Source organism: Myxocyprinus asiaticus, chromosome 29 (assembly GCF_019703515.2).
Source record: "Myxocyprinus asiaticus isolate MX2 ecotype Aquarium Trade chromosome 29, UBuf_Myxa_2, whole genome shotgun sequence".
Lineage (NCBI taxonomy): Eukaryota > Metazoa > Chordata > Actinopteri > Cypriniformes > Catostomidae > Myxocyprinus > Myxocyprinus asiaticus.
Window position 1 is genome coordinate 32,538,606 of NC_059372.1, and position 22,494 is coordinate 32,561,099.

Consider the following 22,494-nt stretch of genomic DNA (forward strand, 5'->3'; position numbering starts at 1 on the left):
GTTTTGAGCGTCATGAGTACGAGTACATTTTCATTTTTGGGCGACCTATAGTATTCCTTTAATTAAAAAAAAAATGCATTTTAAAATCTGTGTGTGTGTTGTAGTGATTTGCAGGGTTCTGGGAGCAGAAGGCTGATAGTCACTATCGAGCCTGCGCTGCTGCTGAAAGGAGACATCATGGTATGTGCTTCTATTTTGAACTGACCCTGATATATTACCATTGTCAAACTATAGACCTTCTCCCTCATTTTAATCTCCTTATATCCCTCTCTGTCACTTTCTTTATGTTCTCTCTCTCTCTCTCTCTCTCTCTCTCTCCTGTAGGTAAAGTGTTATCACAGATGTGTTCAGGCTGCTGAGAGGGACTCTGTGTTTCGACTGCAGTTCCATACCTGCACTATTCATGGAGCTCAGCTGTGGTTTGGCAAAGGGGAACTGGATGAAGCCTGTTCAGGTACATTCACAAACCAAGAGTCAGATGCCAAACTCCTATATTCTCACAGTAAAATAGTGCTGTCTGTCAGTAGATGTAATTCTGACCACTTCAAGCTGAAATTGCCTAGGGATATCAGCTGAGTGAGCTTCACTTTTTATGATGTGTTTTTTATTGTTTCAGACTGTATTCTTTTAGCTGTGCTGTAAATTATCGCCCATGTTCCCATTGGGAAACACCTGCAGACCACAGCTGCATAATTGAGATGAGATACAGATTTTACGTCATAATGCATTCTCTATGGGCTTAACATAAGAGCATGGAAGGCAACTTCAGTTGCTTGTAAAACTACGGGAAAATTCCTTAACATCAATCATTGTTTTAATGAGAAAAATTTATCGTATAAGGTTTAGGATGAAGTTGGCCTTTAAAAATACTCTGTATAAATGTTTATGGCATTTGCAGTGTGATGCAGCATAAAACATTGAATGAACATCCACTATGGACCATTATGAATGCCAAATGTTTGTTGTAAGTGGTCTTCTGTCTTATCAATGATTAACACTTTGAAATGTTCTGTGAAGATGACAGATTCCCCACTGATGCCACAGTGGAATTTGTGTTTTCGTCTGGACCAGAGAAGATCAAAGGTCAGATAAAACTGTGCTTTATCTTCATTAAACAGCAAATTAATTATTTACTAATGGACAACTCTTTATTTGCCATTTTAAAGACCACATGAAATGGTTTGACGAGCACAATTTTATTTCCTGTGTTGACCTATTGCCTATTGAAACTAAAAGTTGGGGTGGAACATATCGAAGGACTTGTCCTTTTTTTAAATAGCATATAGTCTATTTCAAGACACACCACCAAACCATGATTTGCTGCTTGCTAATGCTAGCCAGTAGCAGGTGATTATTTGTAATTAAGGGGGAGGGACATTGTTATTGTAGAGACCACTTTATTGGACAAAAATGTTTATACGCCCCTTGAGCAGGATGATTTATCAATATATTTGGTCCATTTTCCCAGTCAGTGACGGATTTAGGCATGGGTGACATGGGCAGCTGCCTAAGGCGGCATCTTGCGGGGGGGGGGGTACATGACTGCTTTCAAATGCTCACATGCATATTTGAGCATGTGCTCTGTTACACATTTTACACTGAAATGCACAACTAATCAAATTAAAATTGTGATAAGTCCTAGTGTGATTATTAAACCACGAAATGCTGCAATCTTAGTCTGTATGAGCTGCATGAGCTTTAAATGAATGTGTGAAGCAGACCGCTCATACACTGACTCCACAGACAATGAGAATCATTCACGTTGTATGAGAGATGACAGAGCAGAGCACTAATCCACTCTGAAGCGTTATTTTGTATATAATTTATATAATTAAATCACAGCATTTGCGCTTAAATTATCACACTGGGCCATGTAGCGAACTGTTTATCTGGAGAAGTTAAACTTCCATCAAAAATACACCTCAAAATAAAAGCATGATTCATAATAAAAGCTAAATGCCTGAAATTGAAGAAATTGCAACAGAGATATATTATAACTGTATAGTAAAATGTAATCCTCACTGTAGAAATAATAATTATTAATGAATAATGATTGTAATAATAATTAAAATTAAGCAATATATCACAAGCAAGAGTGCTTTTGTACTGAAATGTTTGTTAAAAAATGCAATGGTATGTTGATAAGTAATTGTTCTATTTTTTTCCTAAAAGTTTTTAAAAGTTTAAGGAAATTTTTCTGATTAGACACCATTTTGATAATGAAATTAAATTAAACTTTAAAACAAGGAATTCTGGAAATATAATTTTAAAAAAAAAGAAAAAATGATTTGGGGAAAAAATAAAAAAGATTTCAGTAGGACCCTACTTAAAAGCAAATAAGTGTTAGAAACACTTGAAGGAAACATGCATAGCTTTTAATTTATTATTTACATTGAAATGTAAATTAACTTTAAATAGGCTAAAGGAGTGTGCTCAATAGCACATTATCATATTAGCACATTTTTTCTGTGGTATCGAAATTGGTGTCGAGAACCGGGAAATTTCACTGGTATCGGTACCGACTACTGAATTTTGGTACCGTGACAACACTACTCACTGAGCACTTTATTAGGAACACCTGTACACTTACTTATTCAAGGGATTATCTAATCGGTTATTCAGATACGGGTCAGGAGCTTCAGTTAACGTTCACATAAACCATCAAAATGGGGAAAGAAAATTTTATCTCAGTGATTTCGACAGTGGCATGATTGTTTGAATATTTCTGTAACTGCTAATCTCCTGGGATTTTCACGCACAACAGTCTCTTGAGTTTACTCAGAATGGTGCCAAAAAAAAAAAAAAAAAAACATCCAGTGAGTGGCAGTTCTGTGAACGGAAACTCCTTGTTAATGAGAGAGGTCAACAGAGAATGGCCAGACTGGTCTGAGCTGACAGAAAGGCTACGGTAACTCAAATAACCACTCTGTACAACTGTGGTGAGCAGAATAGCATCTCAGAATGCACAACATGTTGAACTTTGATGCGGATGGGCTACAACAGTAGAAGACCATGCCAGACATTTTATTAGGGCCACAGTGTTTCTAATAAAGTGCTCAGTGAGTACATGTGGGGCGAATAGTTAACAGACATGGACTAAAAGCCAAAAAGCTCCAGTTTCCCATATTTCATTGATTCATATTTGGTTGTCTATGTCATTTGTAATTTTATTGTGCCTTTGTATGTAATTCAGGAAGAATGAGCCAGAGGAATGATCCAGCTGTCAGTGTTGACTATAACACAAATGATCCTGTGGTGCGCTGGGACTCTTATGAGAACTTCAATCAGAGATATCAGGACAGCTTAGAGGGTACAACAATCCATTCTTTAATGTATCCACACACTAGCACTTATTCATGCATTTAAAGGGGACATATAATTGAAAATGTGACTTTCTCTTTAGAAAAAAAAAGAGTTTGATGTACTATATAGACACCCAAACATTCACAGTACAATACTCTCATTCCCATCCACCCAGGCTGCTAATTGAAACCAAGCCAGGGCTCTAACCATCTTAGATATTTAGGAATCATGTACTCTGAAACATTCGGATTAGTGGTCAATCAATATATTTTTTTTAAGTTCTTAAAATATAACCTTTGGTTCCCCAAAAGTTGAATATTTTGTTGCTTTCTGATGAAAGCTGCAAAAATGGGTTGTCAGAAATATGACCACACGAACATATCTCTGCCCTTGTTTATGTACTAATGCCTTTCAGTATTCAGCAGTTTGGTAGGGGTGTTGTTACTTGTTTCACATGTGTAGAGATTTACAGCATTTACATATTGAAGTCTGAAAGGTACAGAAGCGTAAACAACCTGTTTAATTGAGAGGGTCAGAAATAGGATGGTAAATGGTTAGTTAAAACTGAATTACAGCTGTTTTTGACACAAGAAACCTTGACTTATCATGTAAGTGAACTTTAGGGGCAAAATGCTACAAAAGTGGAGACTTTGATTCATTACATACAAGACATGTGTATTGCACCAAACCATAATCTCTCAAAATCCATGTTTCATGCATCACAACAGATATCGCACACACACGAGGGCCACTTGATGGCAGCCTGTACGCGCAGGTCAAAAAGCGTCGAGCTGCAGGCTCCACCTCCCTGTCCTCCACCAATGGGAGTCCTGCAAGAAGCTCTGATGAGAGACCTAGTCAGCTTCTGTCTGTCAGCACTGATTCTGGACACTCATCTGTCCCACCTGACCGCCTCGATGAACCAACACGACCGTCCCCACCTACTCAGCAAGAGAAGGAGGAGCTTGAGCGGCTCCTGGGTGGAATTGAAGGTGACGGAAGTGTTAGAGATCGTGACCGAGAGACAGCCATTTTGGATGATGGCGACTCCTTGCCTCCCGAACGGACTGGGTCACTGAGGTTAGGCCGTTCATGTTCATGTCGGGTGGGCTACCGATCCCAACGTTGTGTCGAGCCTGGGTGCGATGGACTCCATCACTTATCCAATGGCTATTTCCTTGATCGTCCTCCTAATGGACACACTGGAGCTCCCACTCCAGGTATGACTTCAGTCATTGGGCTTTGTCAACACCACAGTGTCAATCCTCACCAGTCTCTGCCACCTCCGGACTTGCTCTGGGATCGCCAACAAGGCCCACAGCACTACCTTCACCGCACTTGCTCAGAGGGGCCATCACGTCACTTGTGCCCATATCCTTCCCAAGACATCAGCCCCCATCCGCATAGTCTGTCATCAACTGGGCGACTACTCTGTAGGGCAGACGAGTACATTCCATATCCCCACCATCACCTCAACCATCCACACCACCCGAAACCCTCTGGCCCTTACCATGATGTCATGATGCTAGATGGCCTAGTGACACCTGGCTGCCCATGTCGGGATTGCTGCATGCGGCGAGAAGATTTTCATACCCTCCGTTTGGACCGAGAAGATGGACTACACTGGGAGCGAGAAGCAGAGCTTCACCGGGATACTGGGTTGAGGCGTGGCAGAGAGTCTGATATCCAGAGAGGGGCAGACCAATGGGACCGGGAGGTGGGGCTTAGGCGGGGACGTGAAATGTCACTCCACTGGGACAGAGACAGAGAGGCAGAGCTACAGTGGGAGAGGGAACGAGAGGCAGAATATTGGCACAGAAGGACCACTATATCGCCCTACGGGCCCCACGGTCATGACTTACCAACATTTAACTTCGATCCCCTGCCCGCCGGCCACCCAGCATACCCCGAATCCTCCCGGTCCCACTCACACTCCCATCTGGATCTCAAATACAGCAGCAGCTCCAGTGAATACCAGACGCCACACCAGGCATGCCCTTGCTTCTCCTACCAGCCCTCACCTTCAGAGAGCCGTGGATATGCCTCAGGCTACCAGTCTGAATCTACGTCCCCACTACCCCCTCCCTCCGGCTCCTGCCCTGGCCCAGTGCACCACACCAGTGGACCTACAGACAGCCAAACAGACTCACACACTCAGCAGTACACCTCTGACACAAATACAGGTGAGATGTGACGGACTGATGACTTTAAGTTCAGTCATGAGTCTCTGCATGGCCCAATTTGATAGGTCCTTTTTCCTCTTTGACTAGCATTTAAATTGCCTCAGTTGTTTGCAGATAGACAGTCTCACTGCATCATGCTATGAGAGTTTCTTTTACTAAAACCTAATGTCTAGATATGCTTCATGGGGATTCCATGTCTAATTGTGCAGCAGCAGCATGTCTTATATGCTCAACACAGCATATAATATATATAATTTAATAAGATAAATCTTTGAAATGTATAGCTTTGGTAAACATGTTTTGAATCACCATACGGAAAAAAAAATGTTTAAAACATCTTCTTTATCATTCAGTTTGAGTTGTTTAATTTCCTCTGTGCATGATCATATCTGTTTATCAGTCTGTAATGGTCTTCAATTTTTCCATCCTCTTGCTCTGTCAGATTGCCCTGGTGCAGATGGCATAGGCTGGCGCAGTCACATCACCCATAGTTCCTTAAGGCGGACACATCCAGATCCACATGCTCCATGTTCCACACCCTCAGATATTTCAGGACCTCCAACACCAGTCCACACTAGCAGTCCATTGCGAACCCAGGAGAGGTAACTAGCTCCAACTTTGTGTGGTTATTACTCTGTAAATCAATGTGTTAACTTCTGATTTAATTTAAAGTGATAGTTCAACCTAAAATGAAAATTCTGCTGGAATTTACTCACACTTATATTGTTAAACCTGTATGACTTTTTTCAAATGAGATGTTTGAGCCTCAGTCACCATTGACTTTTATTATATGGAAAAAAGATGAGTAAGTAAACTAACTTTTTAACATTGTAAAATAAATATTTTCTCTGGTTTTCCAGCCCCAGTCTGAGTGTCCGTGAATATGACATGAGAGAGATGAACAGTGAAAACAGTTCAGTCCAATCCCACAACAGGCCTTACCCACCTGCCCTGCAGTCCAACAGCACCAATCAGGTGCCTCAACAAACTGTACTTTCATCCAATCAAGAGATCCCTCAGACACACCCTTTCCCTGCCACGGCCACCACCACCCAACAACTCTCCACCTATTCCATGCCTACAACACCCCCAACCCCACAAATCCACACCACACCTGAACACTCCGCCCCTTTAACACCCCCATCAGAATCAAGCCAAACACAAACCAACTGCTCGCCTACTGCTGCTACAGCGCCACCCACAAGGGAAACGGTACCTATGCCCCAGACAGCCCAACCAGAGACTGTTAAACCAGTAGCCCCACATTCCGTTACTCCAACAACACCACAGCCCTCTTCTCCCGTCCCTGTTGAGTCCATCCCACCTCACCCGCAGACTAATGGAGGGTCACCATCTCCTGAACCAGACACCCCTAAACCTACTTCCTCTGCCCCTGCTTCCCCACAACGGCCTGTTGGTGACCACGAGAGCTCATCCTCACCTGAACCCCCAGTACCTGGGTTCGCCACACTAGGCAGGAAGCTAATGCTGGGCTCTGAAACTTCACATCCTGCAGGACACATGCAGGTGTGCACTAGTATAGGGGGAAGCCCAAACTCCTCAATGGGCAACTCCACACCCACTTTCCCTCTCGCCCCAGCCTGCTGTACCCCGTCTCCTCCACCAGGCTCCTACTTAGGGTGTCCAGCCATCTCTGTCCCACATCCGCCCCTTCCTGAGAAACGCCGCCCGTCCGGGCTGATAGGCTCACCCAATGGGAGGTCTGGAACCTTGAGGGCATCCGTGGGTCACCAACCCTCTGGACAGCACCACGTTACATTCTCCCCTTCAGTTGGAGAGCTGACTGTGTCTGCTGGACAGGGAGATGACAGTGTGCAGGGTGATATAGACAGCCCCGTCAGTGTGAAATTTGTGCAGGACAGCTCACGGTTTTGGTATAAACCAGGCATCTCCAGAGAGCAAGGTGAGACGAGAAACCTGATGGCTTTGCAAGTCACTGTGGTTTATTTATCTTTATTAAATTAATTAAATCAGGGCTCAACAATACGTTTTTTTTTTCTGCTGCCCAGTTGGGCCAGTAGTTCAGATTTTTACTTGTCTAACCAACATTTTCACTGGCCCAATTACAAAGAAATATACATATTTTATAATTTACTTATATTTTCAGCAAAGTATTTTTATATGTACCAGAATTGCTATTTTATTATTTTAATACATTTTAAGGTTTCTTTACCGAACATACTGTACATATTTTTTTTTCTTCAAAATTTTAAGATAAATAAATAGCTGGAGCATTAGTAAGCAATCACCTAGCAACTGCATAGCAACACCCTAATAACCACCTACTTCTAACATTGTGGTGGTGAATTTTCTAAGGGCAAGCAGAACTTTCTTCAGAAAATGTAAAAATATACTTTTACTATCTTAAGCAAATAGTTCACTCTAAAATGGTCATTTCAAACCCAGATAACTCTCTCTCTTCTACAGAACACAAAATAATATATTTCAATTACGGTTATCAATTGTCAGTTTTTAATTAAAATAACATGATATGCCAATTAATTAATCAGATACATCGCAATTAATTGCATATATCAATATTTGCTGAAATAGGCCCCAAGTAAAGATAAATCTATATATAATAAAATAATTTCAAGTATAATATACTGTATATAATAAATATAATAATTCAGAATATTCAAAGACAATGCATTATTGTGGCAGACAGGAAAGCATTGATTAAACAACATAAAGTGTCTTAAGAAGTCAATATATTGTTTGCTTTATTTATACATAGCAACATGGTTCTTACAAGGTGCTTGAAGTGCTTGAAGTGCTTGAATTTGGCTTTTTCAAATGTAAGTCCTGGAAAACTCTTGAAAATAAAAATATTTTACCAAGAGGTGCTTAAAAAGTTCTTGAATTATAGAAAATCATAAAATATGTTGCTTAAATCATTTAATAAATGAAATGTATTTATTTATTTTCTGGAAAACACGAGGACAGACCACAGCTGAAGCAGGCAGCGCATAGATGGTGCTGTCACGTGGCACCTGTTGCTTTTGGCAGCGCTGTTCAGAATGGGCCAATCACAATCAGCTGTTACTGGAGGATTTAAAAATAATATATTTTATAGATACTGCTGTGGCGGATTTAACAAGTATGAATCTTTGCAACTATCAGTTTTAATTAAAAATTACTCTCCAGAGTGAAAAAATTATATGAGATGTAAAACGTTCTGAGATTTGAATGCAGATCAATGGAGGATCAGTTTTGTGAGTCGTATAGCGCCCCCCTTGTGTAAAGACACAAAATAGGTTATTTCTGACAACATTTGGGTCAATATCAAAATGTTGACAAACATGTCCCTTGACAATTTTAGTCACGAAAAAGCTTCCAAATAGTGAAAAGAAAAATAAAAAAGGTATCATTCTATAACCTAACCTTTAATCATATGAAATTACTTGACTCTTTTTTGCGAATTTTTTAGAAAATACATTTGAAATTATCAATTGCCTGAAAAAAAAATCCTTGTACCCTTCATCTGGTACACCACTTCTATGACATGCAAAGTTATTTATGTATTTATTTTGCACTTATTTTTAATACAAGCATTAGTGCAAGGCCGAACAAGTGTGCAAGAAAGCAAAACAAAATTATTATTAATCATTTTAATCATTTTAAAAGAATGTTTGTCCCTTGATTTCATGGCACTGGTGTTATCAATGTTAAAACCTTTTTTTGTGTTTTAGCATTTTTTTGAGTGGGGAAAGTTTTTAAGGCCAAAGTTCAGAAGCTGCTTAAAGATGCATATAGTGATTTACCCAGCATGTTAATTCACATTTTAACTAATATTTTCACACAAAAATATTCGGTGTTGTACCTCATTGAACCCTCAAAATGTGGTGTTGTAACCCATTTAACCCCCATTAGTGTTAACTTAGTGTTAACTTGCTTTGTTCGTGAAACAAAATTAAATAATAAAAGAAAGAACAACAGCCAAGTTGTCCTTTATGAATAAAAATTAACATCAACATGTTTCAAAATGTTTACCCTCAGCGTTTATAGGCAAAAACTGAACTGAACGGAAAATCTCAATATTTTGTAAGTTGGCAAGTCAACTCTACAATTCTTTTTTTTTTTTTTTTTTTTTTTTTGAGAATGACCCATTTGCAATTTGGGTCAGTTCCTCACATAAATCTGTTGTGTGACTTTAGAAAACATGAAAACACAGCACATGAGTCATATGGACTACTGTTTACGGACCCAGTTATTCACTTTTGTTGGAAAGTGTAGTGCATTTTAAGGGAGCACACTACAATTGATAATCAATTTTGTCATGAATGAACCAAGAATTGTTATTGAGAATATGTTGTTAAAGATGCACATTGAGATATGTTGTACTAGTAATAAGTGGTGTTTTATAAAAATAAATTAACTGAATGAATAAAACATTTTATTTAAAATTAACAAGTAAAGAATTAGTTTAATGACATCTTGAGCATAGTCCTTGAAAACAAATAAAAATGTGCTTGAAAAGTCCTTGAAAGTCCTCGAATTTAATTTGAAGCATCTGTACGAACCCTGTAGCAATCCATTTTGCAGTTGATCAATCTGTTGACTTGGGCTGTTCTCACAGGACACGCGTTCTTGTGTTCCATCTGTATTCATGTGTCAGACGGATGCTTTTGGAGCGTTTCACTGTTTTTCAGAGTGTCGAGCCATAAACACTGTGTTTTCATGACGCAGTGTCAAATTAAATGTAGTTCTAAACTTTTAAAACTGCTTGAGACCCCTGCACTCTGCTCTGTTGGTTTGTTGCCTGTACAGCTCAAGGAGCTCTAAAATGCCAGGACAGCTACGCCTTGCCTGTACAGCTGGAGCTGCTCTGACTGCCCCCTACTGACCGCGAGTTGCAAAAACATGGTGGTACTTTAAGCTTGACCTGCTTTATTGGTAGGAAAATTCCTTATTCCTCATACATTCGGTCAGGGGGCATAACTTATTTTTTATATAATTAATTGCACTAAATTAACTATGACAGCGTTTTAGTAACCAGGAAAAAAAAAAATATATACAATTTCGAGAATAGTCATATTATATAATACTAATATATTACTATATTTTGAGAATAAAGTCAAAATTCTGAGAATAAAGTCATACCATTACAAGATTATAATCGTAATATTTTGAGAATAATGTCAAAATTACAATAGTAAAGTTGTAGCATTATGAAATGAAAGTCGTAATATTATGAGAATAAAGTCAAAATTACGAGAATAAAATATAAATAATATTTTAAGAATAAATCGTAAGGAAAGTAACAACAAAGTGATGTGGCGGACAACAGCAAAGTGGAGCATTTGGGTCTTTACAAGCAGTAAACACCATTAACCAGGGAGATAACATTGACTGTGCAACTTCATTGTCAAGTTAGCTGAGCTGAATTTGTGGGAAGTTTTTGCAAGCTCTCTGTTCATGAATGAGGTGTGCATTAGTACAGGAGTTTTCAACCTGTGGGCACGTGTCAAGGGAGGTGCAAGATGCGGGCTTGCTTACGTGGTAACATCCCCTTAGTTATAGTATTGTTTTGAGAGCAAAAACCAACAAAAAAGCGGACCATGGCTGGGTTTCCCAATAACGTTGCAACTTAAGCAACTTGGGCTGTTTCCCTAACCAGCGCGCAGATCGCTCATTAAAATAGAACTTAAGTGTTACGGGAGATGTCTGGTTCAAAGGTTCTGAAACTTTGGCAAATATGTCCAGGAGTTTTTCCTTCTCAAAATGAAAATAATGTGGAAATATTGACAAACATGGAAGTTGTAACCTTGTCAAGGCACCGAAATTTATGAACTATTACAAAATTTAATTACAGAAATAATGATGACTTTAGTAAGACAAGGTTTCAAATGTATTAGTTCTTAGCTTTATAGAGATTAAAGAAAGTGACGCAAGAAATGCCTGTAACATGAATGCACACGTGGTGCATCATAATAAGGGGCTCTCATGTAGCCTAAAGTTTTGTTTATTTGGCTGGGACCTGAATATATGCACAAAGAACAGGATTAAAATGATGGACATCAGTACTGAAATGTAGACCAATGTAAATATGAATAGTTCATCTGGATATAGTTCTATGCACTGTGTACTTGTAGCCTTCCCCTGAATAAATTCAATATTCAATACAAAAAAGAATCTGGATATATGCCAAGCTGTAATGCTCTTCTCCATCATTTGATTAGTGTTTGATGAATTACTGCTAATATGATGGGTTGAAAATGTTCACAAACATCTGTTTTACATAAAATTCACTTTTACTACTTTTATACTTGTGAATGAAGCACAATCTATAATGAGCCTTATTTACATAGAAAGGAGGTGTGTTTGCTGCGAAAGGAATGACAATGGCTTCATTTAAATACTTAAGATGCAGACCCAAACGCTCCACTTTGCTGTTGTCCACCACATCACATTGATGTCACTTTCCTCACAATTTACTCAAAAAAAAAAAAATAAATAAACGATTGTATTCTTGTAATTTTGACTTTAATCTCATTATGCTATGACTTTATTCTCAAAATATTATGACTTTATTCTCTAAATCTTAGATTTTTTTTTTTTTAGCGTGGCACTAAAACGCCGTCATACATAACTTATTTTTTTAATGCGTTATTTTTTTATATAATTAAAAGCACCGAATTAACAATTAAATCGACAGCTTTAATTGTAAAGAATGTCGTGATTACTTATTTCCATACAATAGCAGTTTATAGTGAGTAAATAATGACAAAATTTTCATTTTTGGGTGAACAATCCCTTTTAAGTAAATTATAAGAGAAAGCTTGTGCTTGTTTGGAGATCATTCCATGTGGGAGACCTTTGCTTAAACAGTTTTACCTGTGCAAAAGGAGTTCAACAACCTTGTCTTTTTATAACTGGCATTGTGGTTTTGCACATGCTGCAACAGATTGCTGTAACATCTGCTCTGGATGCTTTTGTAAATGGGGATGTCTCATTAAACTGCCCTGTTTCCCTGTCAAACAGCTATAGCAGCACTGAAGGAAAGAGATCCAGGGGCCTTCCTCATCCGAGACAGTAACTCCTTCCAGGGGGCCTACGGTCTGGCCCTGAAAGTTGCCAGCCCGCCTCCCAACGTCAATAACCACAGCAGCAAAGGTATAGCACATCTGCACTGCAGGCATTTCCTCACACAAACATTTGTCTTGCTTCAACGTTGCTCCCAAAGCTGTCTTGTCTGCACAGAAAATGCACAACTGCACCTGAAGTACTCTAACAGAGCTTAAACATTGCATGAAATCACTCCTTTACTTATAAAGCAAAATTATGTATGATATTAAGTTTTGTTTGCAGAGAAATCTAACAAAACTTTGAGGTTAATGCTTAAAGCAAGAAAAATTATTTGCCAATGGTGTAGTAAAATAAACTTGCTTTCCCTCTTAATTACATTTATTTTTATTAGACTTCTTGTTTTAAGCATAAACCTCAGTAAATGAGAGTTTTCGGAAAACAAGACTTGAACGTAATTTTGTGAAAATGTATCATGTTTTAAAGATGTTTTGAGGATTTTACTGAAAAACAAGACAAAAATACAGAGTAAAAAAACAGAACATTGGTGTCTTTTGATCATATTGCTGTTGCTGCCATTTTAGAAAAGCAATAAGCCACAAGAGGCTGTGTGTTACATTCATTTTACCATGGTTAAGGGGGTTTTAAACACTCCGCTTCACACTGAGCCAAAAAACACCACTTACCTATAGTAAAATCACTATAACACACAGCCTATTTTGGCTTATTTGTGATTAACATTTTTATTGATTTTTCAAAGCAAAGAAAAACAAAACATATATACAATGAATCAACATTAACTCCCACTACTTCCCCTCCCCAATCAAGAACCCCACCCGACCCCAAACGAACATCCCAGTGGTCTTACATAAGTACACACATATACAGAGAATAAAATAATAAATAAATAAATAAATAATATACAGTGCATCCGGAAAGTATTCACAGCGCTTCACTTTTTCCACATTTTGCTGTTACAGCCTTATTCCAAAATGTATTAAATTCATTATTTTCCTCAAAATTCTACAAACAATACCCCATAATGACAACGTGAAAGAAGTTTGTTTGAAATCTTTGCAAATTTATTAAAAATAAAAAGTCACATGTACATAAGTATTCACAGCCTTTGCTCAATACTTTGTTGAAGCACCTTTGGCACCAATTACAGCCTCAAGTCTTTTTGAGTATGATGCTACAAGCTTGGCACACCTATTTTTGGGCAGTTTCTCCCATTCTTCTTTGCAGGACCTCTCAAGCTCCATCAGGTTTGATGGGGAGCGTCGGCGCACAGCCATTTTCAGATCTCTCCAGAGATGTTCAATCGGGTTCAAGTCTGGGCTCTGGCTGGGCCACTCAAGGACATTCACAGAGTTGTCCTGGAGCCACTCCTTTGTTATCTTGGCTGTGTGCTTAGGGTCGTTGTCCTGTTGGAAGATGAACCTTCACCCCAGTCTGAGGTCCAGAGCGCTCTGGAGCAGGTTTTCATCAAGGATGTCTCTGTACATTGCTGCATTCATCTTTCCCTCGATCCTGACTAGTCTCCCAGTTCCTGCCACTGAAAGACATCCCCACAGCATGATGCTGCCACCACCATGCTTCACTGTAGGGATGGTATTGGCATGACGCTTGTCATTCAGGCCAAAGAGTTCAGTCTTTGTTTCATCAGACCAGAGAATTTTGTTTCTCATGGTCTGAGAGTCCTTCAGGTGCCTTTTGGCAAACTCCAGGTGGGCTGTCATGTACCTTTTACTGAGGAGAGACTTCCGTCTGGCCACTCTACCATACAGGCCTGATTGGTGGAGTGCTGCAGTGATGGTTGTTCTTCTGGTTGTTCTTCTGGAAGGTTCTCCTTTGGCCAGGCGGCCAGCTCTAGGAAGAGTCCTGGTGGTTCCATACTTCTTCCATTTACGGATGATGGAGGCCACTGTGCTCATTGGGACCTTCAATGCTGCAGAATTTTTTCTGTACCCTTCCCCAGATCTGTGCCTCGATACAATCCTGTCTCGGAGGTCTACAGACAATTCCTTGGACTTCATGGCTTGGTTTGTGCTCTGACATGCACTGTTAACTGTGGGACCTTATATAGACAGGTGTGTGCCTTTCCAAATCATGTCCAATCAACTGAATTTACCACAGGTGGACTCCAATCAATTTGTAGAAACATCTCAAGGATGATCAGTGGAAACAGGATGCACCTGAGCTTAATTTTGATTGTCATGGCAAAGGCTGTGAATACTTATATACATGTGATTGTTTTTCATTTTTTATTTTTAATAAATTTGCAAAGATTTCAAACAAACTTCTTTCACTTTGTCATTATGGGGTATTGTTTGTAGAATTTTGAGGAAAATAATGAATTTAATCCATTTTGGAATAAGGCTGTAACATAACAAAATGTGGAAAAAGTGAAGCGCTGTGAATACTTTCCGGATGCACTGTATATATATATACATATATACATACATACATATACACATATAATAAACTTACAACTCTAAACTATACCTCTCTCTCCACAGACCCACTCCGAGAGCCCCCCCAAAAACATCAAATATCTACCCCATTTCCCAATAAAAGAATCCCATCCCCAGCCTTCTACACGTTACCTCTTCGAAGGCTGCCACCCTTCCCATCTCCTCGCACCACTCCCGAATTGAGGGTGCTCCCACTGACTTCCAACCCCTTAAAACAATCTGTCTGCCTATCATCGCACTGGTGATGACCCAATTGTTTATGTATTTGTCACCTACGTCGATGACCGCTCCATCACCCAAAACACAGAGTCTGGGGCAAAACGAATTCCGAATGCCCAACACGTCACACACAGTACTCTGTACCGTCAACCAAAATTCCTGAATCTCAGCACACCACAAAAAAACATGGGCCATGTCTCCATCCTCTTATTGGCATCGCCAGCAGGTGGGTGTGTCTTTAAGACCAAGCCTATACAATTTAGAGGGTGTCCAATAGAACCGATGTAAAATCTTGAATTGTATAAAGCGCACCCTTGCGTCTCTCGATGCAGTTTTTATGTTTAATAAAATCCTAGCCCATTCTCCCTCCTCCAATTCCAGGTTTAAATCTTTCTCCCATAATCTCTTGAGAGTGGTTGAGACACCGTCCCCCAGACTCTGAATTAATAAGGAGTAATACGCTGATGCCTCATGGCCCTTTCCAAAAGCAGAAATCACCTCTCCTAGAGTTTCTGCTGCTTTAGGGGGGTGTATGCTATTCCCAAAAATAGTACAGAGCAAGTGGCGTAACAGAAGATACCTAAAAAACTGAGATCTGGGGATCCCAAAATATTGAACCATATTTTCAAAGGATCTCATCACACCACTCTCATAAAGATCACCGAGTGAATTAACCCCCCTCGCAATCCACTCTGACCAACAAAAAGGGGACTTATTAATGCATAGTTTGGGGTTTAGCCAAAGGCTCGAGGCAACATTTAGATAAATATCTGAATTAAACACTCTGGACACTTTTGTCCATACTAAGTGCAAATGTGAAATAACGGGGTGTGATTTAACTTCTCTATTTAGTTTGATGGAAAGGCTTTGCAATGGCAAAATAGGGGCAAGAAGTTCTTGTTCAATGCAGAACCAGGGAGGGGCTCTTTCAGGTGGAAGCGACCAATGAGCCAAATGTCTGAGACCGAATGCATAATAATAAAACAAAGTCTTGGGTAGGCCTAGCCCACCTTTGTCAATCGGCCAATGTAACTTATTGAAATGTAATCTGGGGCGCTTACCACTCCAAATGAAAGACTTCGCTATGCTTCAAATTGCTTGAAATAAGAGAGGGGGATATCTACCGGGAGAGACTGTAGCAAGTAGTTAAATTTTGGAATACAATTCATTTTAATAACATTAACCTTCCCAATCATCGATAAATGTAATGAAGCCCACCTGTCTACATCGCTTGAAAACCTTTTTATTAAAGGGTCAAAATTAACTCTGACTAAATCAGACAGATTTGTTGGGAATAAAATGCCCAAATACTTAATGCTCTGTTTGGGCCACTGGAAGGCGCCTGGCTGGAAGGCTGTTACTGGATAGTACGCTGTCAAAGCCAAAGCTTTGGATTTAGACCAGTTGACTTTGTATCCTGAGAATTTGGAAAAGGAATGAATAATTCTGTGAAGGCAAGACGTAGATTTAATAGGGTCAGAGACGAATAATAAAATATCATCTGCATAAAGCAGAAGCTTATGCGCCACGCCTCCCGCCGTCACCCTTGGAAAATCATCCTCCTTTCTTATCGCGGCTGCTAATGGGGGCAGTGGTGGCTCAGTGGTTAAGGCTCTGGGTTACTGATCAGAAGGTCAGGGGTTCAAGCCCCAGTACTGCCAAGATGCCACTGTTGGGCCCTTGAGCAAGGCCCTTGACCCTATCTGCTCCAGGGGCGCCATATCATGGCTGACCCTGCACTCTGACCCCACCTTAGCTGGGATATGTGAAAAAAAAAGAATTTCACTGTATATGTGCAAATGTATAATGTGTGATAAATAAAATTAATTAAAAAAATTAATTAAAAAAATAATGGTTCCAGGGCAAGACAGAACAATAATGAGGAAAGAGGGCAACCCTGATATGTGCCCCTATCCAGAGTAAAATAATCTGAAATGAATCCATTTGTTTGTACCGCTGCTAAAGAGTAACTTGATCCAACCAATAAACATACTCCCGAACCTATACATTTCCAGAATCTTAAAAAGATAATCCCATTCTACCATATCAAACGCCTTTTCGGCATCAAGTGAGATGGCAGCGACCGGAGTCTGATCATTCGCCACTAACCACATGACATTGATGAAACACCTAATATTATCAGAAGAGCTACGACCCCGAATAAACCCCATCTGATCTATATGTATAAGAGATGTCATAACTTTACTTAATCAGTTAGCCAAAATGTTTACATCAAGCTGGATCAGGGAAATTGGACGGTAACTTTTACACTCTTTGGATCTTTGTCTTTTTTTTAAGAATCAGACTGATCTGGGCTTGTGTCATGGTTGGCAGAAGCTTCCCATTCTTTAATGATTCAGAATAAACTTCTAACAAATGTGGAGCCAGTTCTGTAGCATAAGATCTAAAAAATTCAGCGGCAAAACCATCTGGCCCCGGAGCCTTGCCTGTAGGTAGGGACTTAATTACCTCGTCAAGTTCCTCCAAGGTTATCTCAGAATCAAGAGTTTTTTTGCTCTTTCATCAGTTTAGGGAGTTCTAATGGTTCCACAAAGTTTCTAAAATCTTCATCAGTAGACGAAAACGTGGAACTATAGAGATCAAGATAGAATTCTATAAAAGCATTATTAATATCAATAGCTGAGGTAAATATTTCACCACCAGCAAATTTCACTGAGGGAATGGTAGAAAAAGACTCTCTCTGCTTTATATATCTAGCCAAAAGCTTCCCTGCTTTGTCCCCTTACTCAAAGTATGACTGTCTTGCCCTGAATAACCAAAACTCCACTTTCTGCGACAAAATAGTATTAAATCTGTATTTCAGTCTGGTCAATTCTCTGAGACCATCAGATGACATTCGGTGCTTCAGCTCTGCCACGGCACTTTTAATATTTCCTTCCAACTCCACGAGTTCTTGTGCTTTGGATTTTTTGGTGAATAAGGCATACTGTGTGATCCTACCCCTAAGAACAGCCTTAAGTGCCTCCCAAGCCACGCCCACAGAAGATACTGAGGACCAGTTGGTCTCCATATAGACATATAGGATTTTGCAAAAGGGACACATTAAGGCGCCAACTATATGATTTCTTTTTCTCTGTATGTGGCAACATCTCTAAGTTCACCAGGGCATGATCTGAGACTAAAATGTTTCCAATTGAGCAATCCACAACAGATGAAATGAGGGACTTAGATATATATATATATATAAAAAAAAAGGTATAATCCCTACCAGATGTGTTCAAAAGTCGCCAGATATCTGCAAGACCAAGATTTTTACACATCCTGTGAAGTGTCAGTGTTGCTCTAGGGGGCTTGCACACATTTGCTTCACTATGATCAAGGACTGAGTCCATCAAAAGATTAAAGTCTCCTCCCAATATTATATCATGAGGGGTGCCAGCGGCTTGCAACATCCCTTCAAGATCTATAAAAAAGCCCTGACCATCAGCGTTAGGTGCGTAAATATTAGCCAAAATCAACCTTTGCCCCGAATTTCTCCTAAAACAACAATGACTCTTCCTAATTTATCTTTAATATGTTTGAGACATTTGAATTGTAGATGCTTATTTATCATTGTAATGACTCACCTGCTCTTACTTGAACCAGCACTAAAGAAAACACGTCCACCCCATATCTTACCAAATTTTTCAGCTTCCTGCGGGGAAAGATGTGTTTCTTGAAGAAACACAATATCATATTTCTTACGTTTAAGAAAAGAAATAACCTTCCTTCTTTTTATAGGGTCCAACCCATTCAATTCCACGTGGAGAGAGACAACTTATTCATATTAACATTTGACATATTGATATAATAAAAATTGTCAAAAATAAAAAATAAAAATTGTGTGTCAAAAACAAGATTACACAGACCACATTCCCCATTAATGCAACAATCAAACCCCAGACTTCCCCCCCGAACAAAACAAACAGAAAAAAGAAAAACGTGTGCATTAACCCCGCACACGACAGCACCAACCGGCGTAAATCCCTCAAAACTCAAAGAGTCCATGTACGCCAACGAGAACCCCCGCGATAAATTTGCCATCGGATTATTCAAGTCTGGTGTTTCTGCACAAATTTTGTGAGGCAAAATTACATAACAGAAAATACTTTGTAAAACAGACGCCAGCCAACAGGCAGAATAACAGAAAAAACATGTAGATTCATTAACAGAACTGTCTCGAAGGTGTGTAAAAAATACACCATAACTTACTCAGCCCATCAACTTTATAAAAGATGTCCTTTATGTGAGCATGTAGATATTTTGCAGTCATCCATAGTGTCCATTCTCGATCTGGCCGGGAACTTCAGATATGTAAAAAAGATATTCCATCAATGCAAAGGTTTCTTGGAGTCATGCCATAAAACAAACTCCAGTCCCTAGGCGGAGCCAATGCAAAAAGAAACAAAAATGGCACCCAGCTTTCTCAGATAATAGAGTTCCTCAACCGCGAGTCAGTCCACAAATAAGAAACATCAAATGGCTTACTCCAATGTATTTATGAAGGAGAGTGCCTGTTGCCATTCTTCATTTCTATTCTCAGTTTGGCCGGGAACATCAGTGCAAAAGCGATCTTCTGTTGGTGTGAGTTTCTTGCATTACCTGAACTGATCGCGTTTCTCTCTTGTCGAATTCGCAAGGTCCGGGAACAAGAAAATATTGTGATTCTTCCAAGAAAGCTTTCCTTTGCTCCTCGCCTGGTGCAACACGAGATCTTTATCGGATGATTTCAGAAATTTGGCCAGAATTGATCAGGGCCTGTCTCCTTCAGCAGATCTGCGAGCCGGGACTCTGTGAGCTTGCTCGATTTCCAGTTTATGGCCTGTTATGTCGAGCAGACTCAGGAAGACCTCGTCCAGGAATTTCACCATATCTCTGCCCTCTTCATGCTCAGGAATTCCAACAATTTGTATGTTATTCCTAAATTCGTCGTTCAATTTTTTCCTAAATTCATTCCAAATCTGTTTTGTCCGAATTGGATTAGCGGATAATTCCCTTTCCGATGAGTCAAGATAATCAATCCGTCTTTCAACTTCTGTCACTCTTGTAACCAACTCAGAGAATTTTGTTTGCATCGCCGTAATTGATCGACGTATTACAGCGAGATCCTCCAAGTCAGCAACAACCTTCGTCAGCATTACCGAGATGTTGGACAGTTGACACTGAATTTCTTCTCCCGACGTGCTGTCCAAATCGAGTCCCCGGCTCGCAGGGCCGCCAGAGGCCTCAGCTTGAACACATAAGTGTCTTTTAATGTCTCCAGAGTCTGAGGATTTTGACTTCTTTGCCATGTTTACCTCAAAGAGCAAGTATGTAACTGGGTGTTTCGAATCTCACCGGATTATAACATGAAAATAATTAAAAAACTAGCAATGTTCGCAGAGCTCGTGTCTCACACGTTTGCTTCTCGCATGGCATCACGTACTCTCCCCTCTTTTGGCTTATTGATTTATTCACTGCCATAATTAATACCATTCCAAGTAAAAACAAGAGCACTGTAATTTATTTTGGAACCCTTCAACTAAATATTTAACATTAGAAACTTCTTTGGGAAAACGACTTTGCCTTTAAACAATTACATATGTTGGTCTAAATATCCATTAAACAAGCAGAGTGCAACATTTTGAGACATCAAACCTCTTGATTTTGTATACAATCAGTGTTAGCATCATAGTGTGCATTAATGTTGTGGTCTGCTCTGTGCATATTGTTTCCTGTCTGTGAGCAGGGGGAGACCCTATGGAACAGCTGGTTCGACACTTCCTCATTGAGACAGGCCCTCGAGGAGTGAAGATCAAGGGCTGTCACAATGAACCCTACTTTGGTGAGCAACACAGTGCAGTTCAGGAATTCTCATTAAATTAATATGGGACTGCTCATCAGACACAGATTAATCTTAGGCTTGGTCTAAATCTTAAGATTAAAGGAATGTTCTGGGTTAACCCTCCTGTGGTATTGAAAAATGACACCTCCCTTTGGTATTTGCGGTCATTTTTGATCAGAAGGGTCAGATGTGTAACCCCTTTTTTTGATGATAATGATACCATTTCTTCTTCCCTGAAGTAAGAACAATAAAATTATGCATTTCTTTTGGGATTTTATGCTATTTTGATCTTAATAAAATGTAAATTTCTAAATGTTACCATTAAATTGCATATACAAATAAAGAAAAAATGTAAAATGTTTTTAAAAATTCAGAACCTACACTTATATATGTTGAAACATGAAGAAAATATGAGAATGTGACATGAATTGCTGCCATCTGGTGAACAATATAAATAATATGACTTGAAAACCATGTCATGCCAGTAACAGCCAGTAGATGGCTGTAGCCACCTACTGTGTAGTCTGATGGCTTTTTTTAACCTAATTTTATATTTTATCACAATATATGCATTTGTGTATATATATTTAGACATTATCAAACTATTGTTTGTCAAAGTTTAGCATTTTAAAATGTAAGTGTCAGTTTTTGCAGTTAATGTCATTATGCTTGCAATCAAACCTGACCATGGTGTTACAAAGAGAAGACACAGAATAAGCATTTTTCTACCAATAAATAATTTCAAACACAAAAATGTATTAACTCAAAGTAAATGCATAATAATTTCAAGAAAATGAACATCAAGGAACAGAAATTAACTGCAAAATTCTGAAAATTCTATGAGAGTATAAAACAGACGAATCAGAGTAAACATTTTGCAATTTCAAGCTTTCTAAAGTACAAATACATTTTTCAAGCACATGCGCACGTGTGTGTGTGTGTGTGTCAGATTGCTGTCATCAGCTGGAAAAAAACAGATGACTTGTAATGCCAACAGTGACCAAGACATGGCTGTAGAGCTCCACTTGTTGATGCCCTGGTTTTGTTAGTGTGTGTGTGTGTGTGTGTGTGTGTGTGTGTGTGTGTGTGTGTGTGTGTGTGTGTTGTGTGTGTTCTGCATTGAGTGTGTTATTGTCTCACCCCTTCATTTCTGAGTGTGTGTGTTTAGCATTATGACTGATTTATTTATTTATTTTTGACAAATGTAAAAAAATAGTTCTGTGTTATAGTCTTACCAGTTAATTTTTGTGTTTGCGTAAATGTGTGTGTATGAGTGGGTGTGTATGTTTTGCACTGAGGATGTTTTAGTCTTACACTGTAATTTATGTCAGTTTTTTCTGCATTGTGACTGATTTATTGATTGTATTTGACAGATAAAAAAAACAAAATTGCTCTGTGTTTTGGTCTTTCTCATTTATTTTCAATGGTCGGTCAATATTGCCCA

The 22,494-nt window shown here is 39.3% G+C and overlaps 2 protein-coding genes across 5 annotated transcripts in view; one reads left to right on the top strand and one right to left on the bottom strand.

The window, feature by feature from the left end:
• Positions 1-22,494, top strand: part of tns2a (tensin 2a) — a 106,082-nt gene that overhangs the window by 71,048 nt on the left and 12,540 nt on the right. For all 4 annotated transcript variants that reach the window (XM_051662278.1, XM_051662279.1, XM_051662281.1 and 1 more), the window contains exons 14-22: positions 105-180; positions 325-454; positions 1,018-1,083; positions 3,194-3,310; positions 4,032-5,486; positions 5,929-6,088; positions 6,347-7,410; positions 12,492-12,623; positions 20,955-21,050. In XM_051662278.1, coding sequence (XP_051518238.1) covers positions 105-180; positions 325-454; positions 1,018-1,083; positions 3,194-3,310; positions 4,032-5,486; positions 5,929-6,088; positions 6,347-7,410; positions 12,492-12,623; positions 20,955-21,050 — 3,296 coding nt within the window. The remainder of the gene's footprint in view (positions 1-104; positions 181-324; positions 455-1,017; positions 1,084-3,193; positions 3,311-4,031; positions 5,487-5,928; positions 6,089-6,346; positions 7,411-12,491; positions 12,624-20,954; positions 21,051-22,494) is intronic.
• LOC127420260 (forkhead box protein P1-B-like) overlaps positions 1-22,494 on the bottom strand; it is a 120,539-nt gene that overhangs the window by 48,741 nt on the left and 49,304 nt on the right. The gene's annotated exons all lie outside the window — the stretch shown is intronic.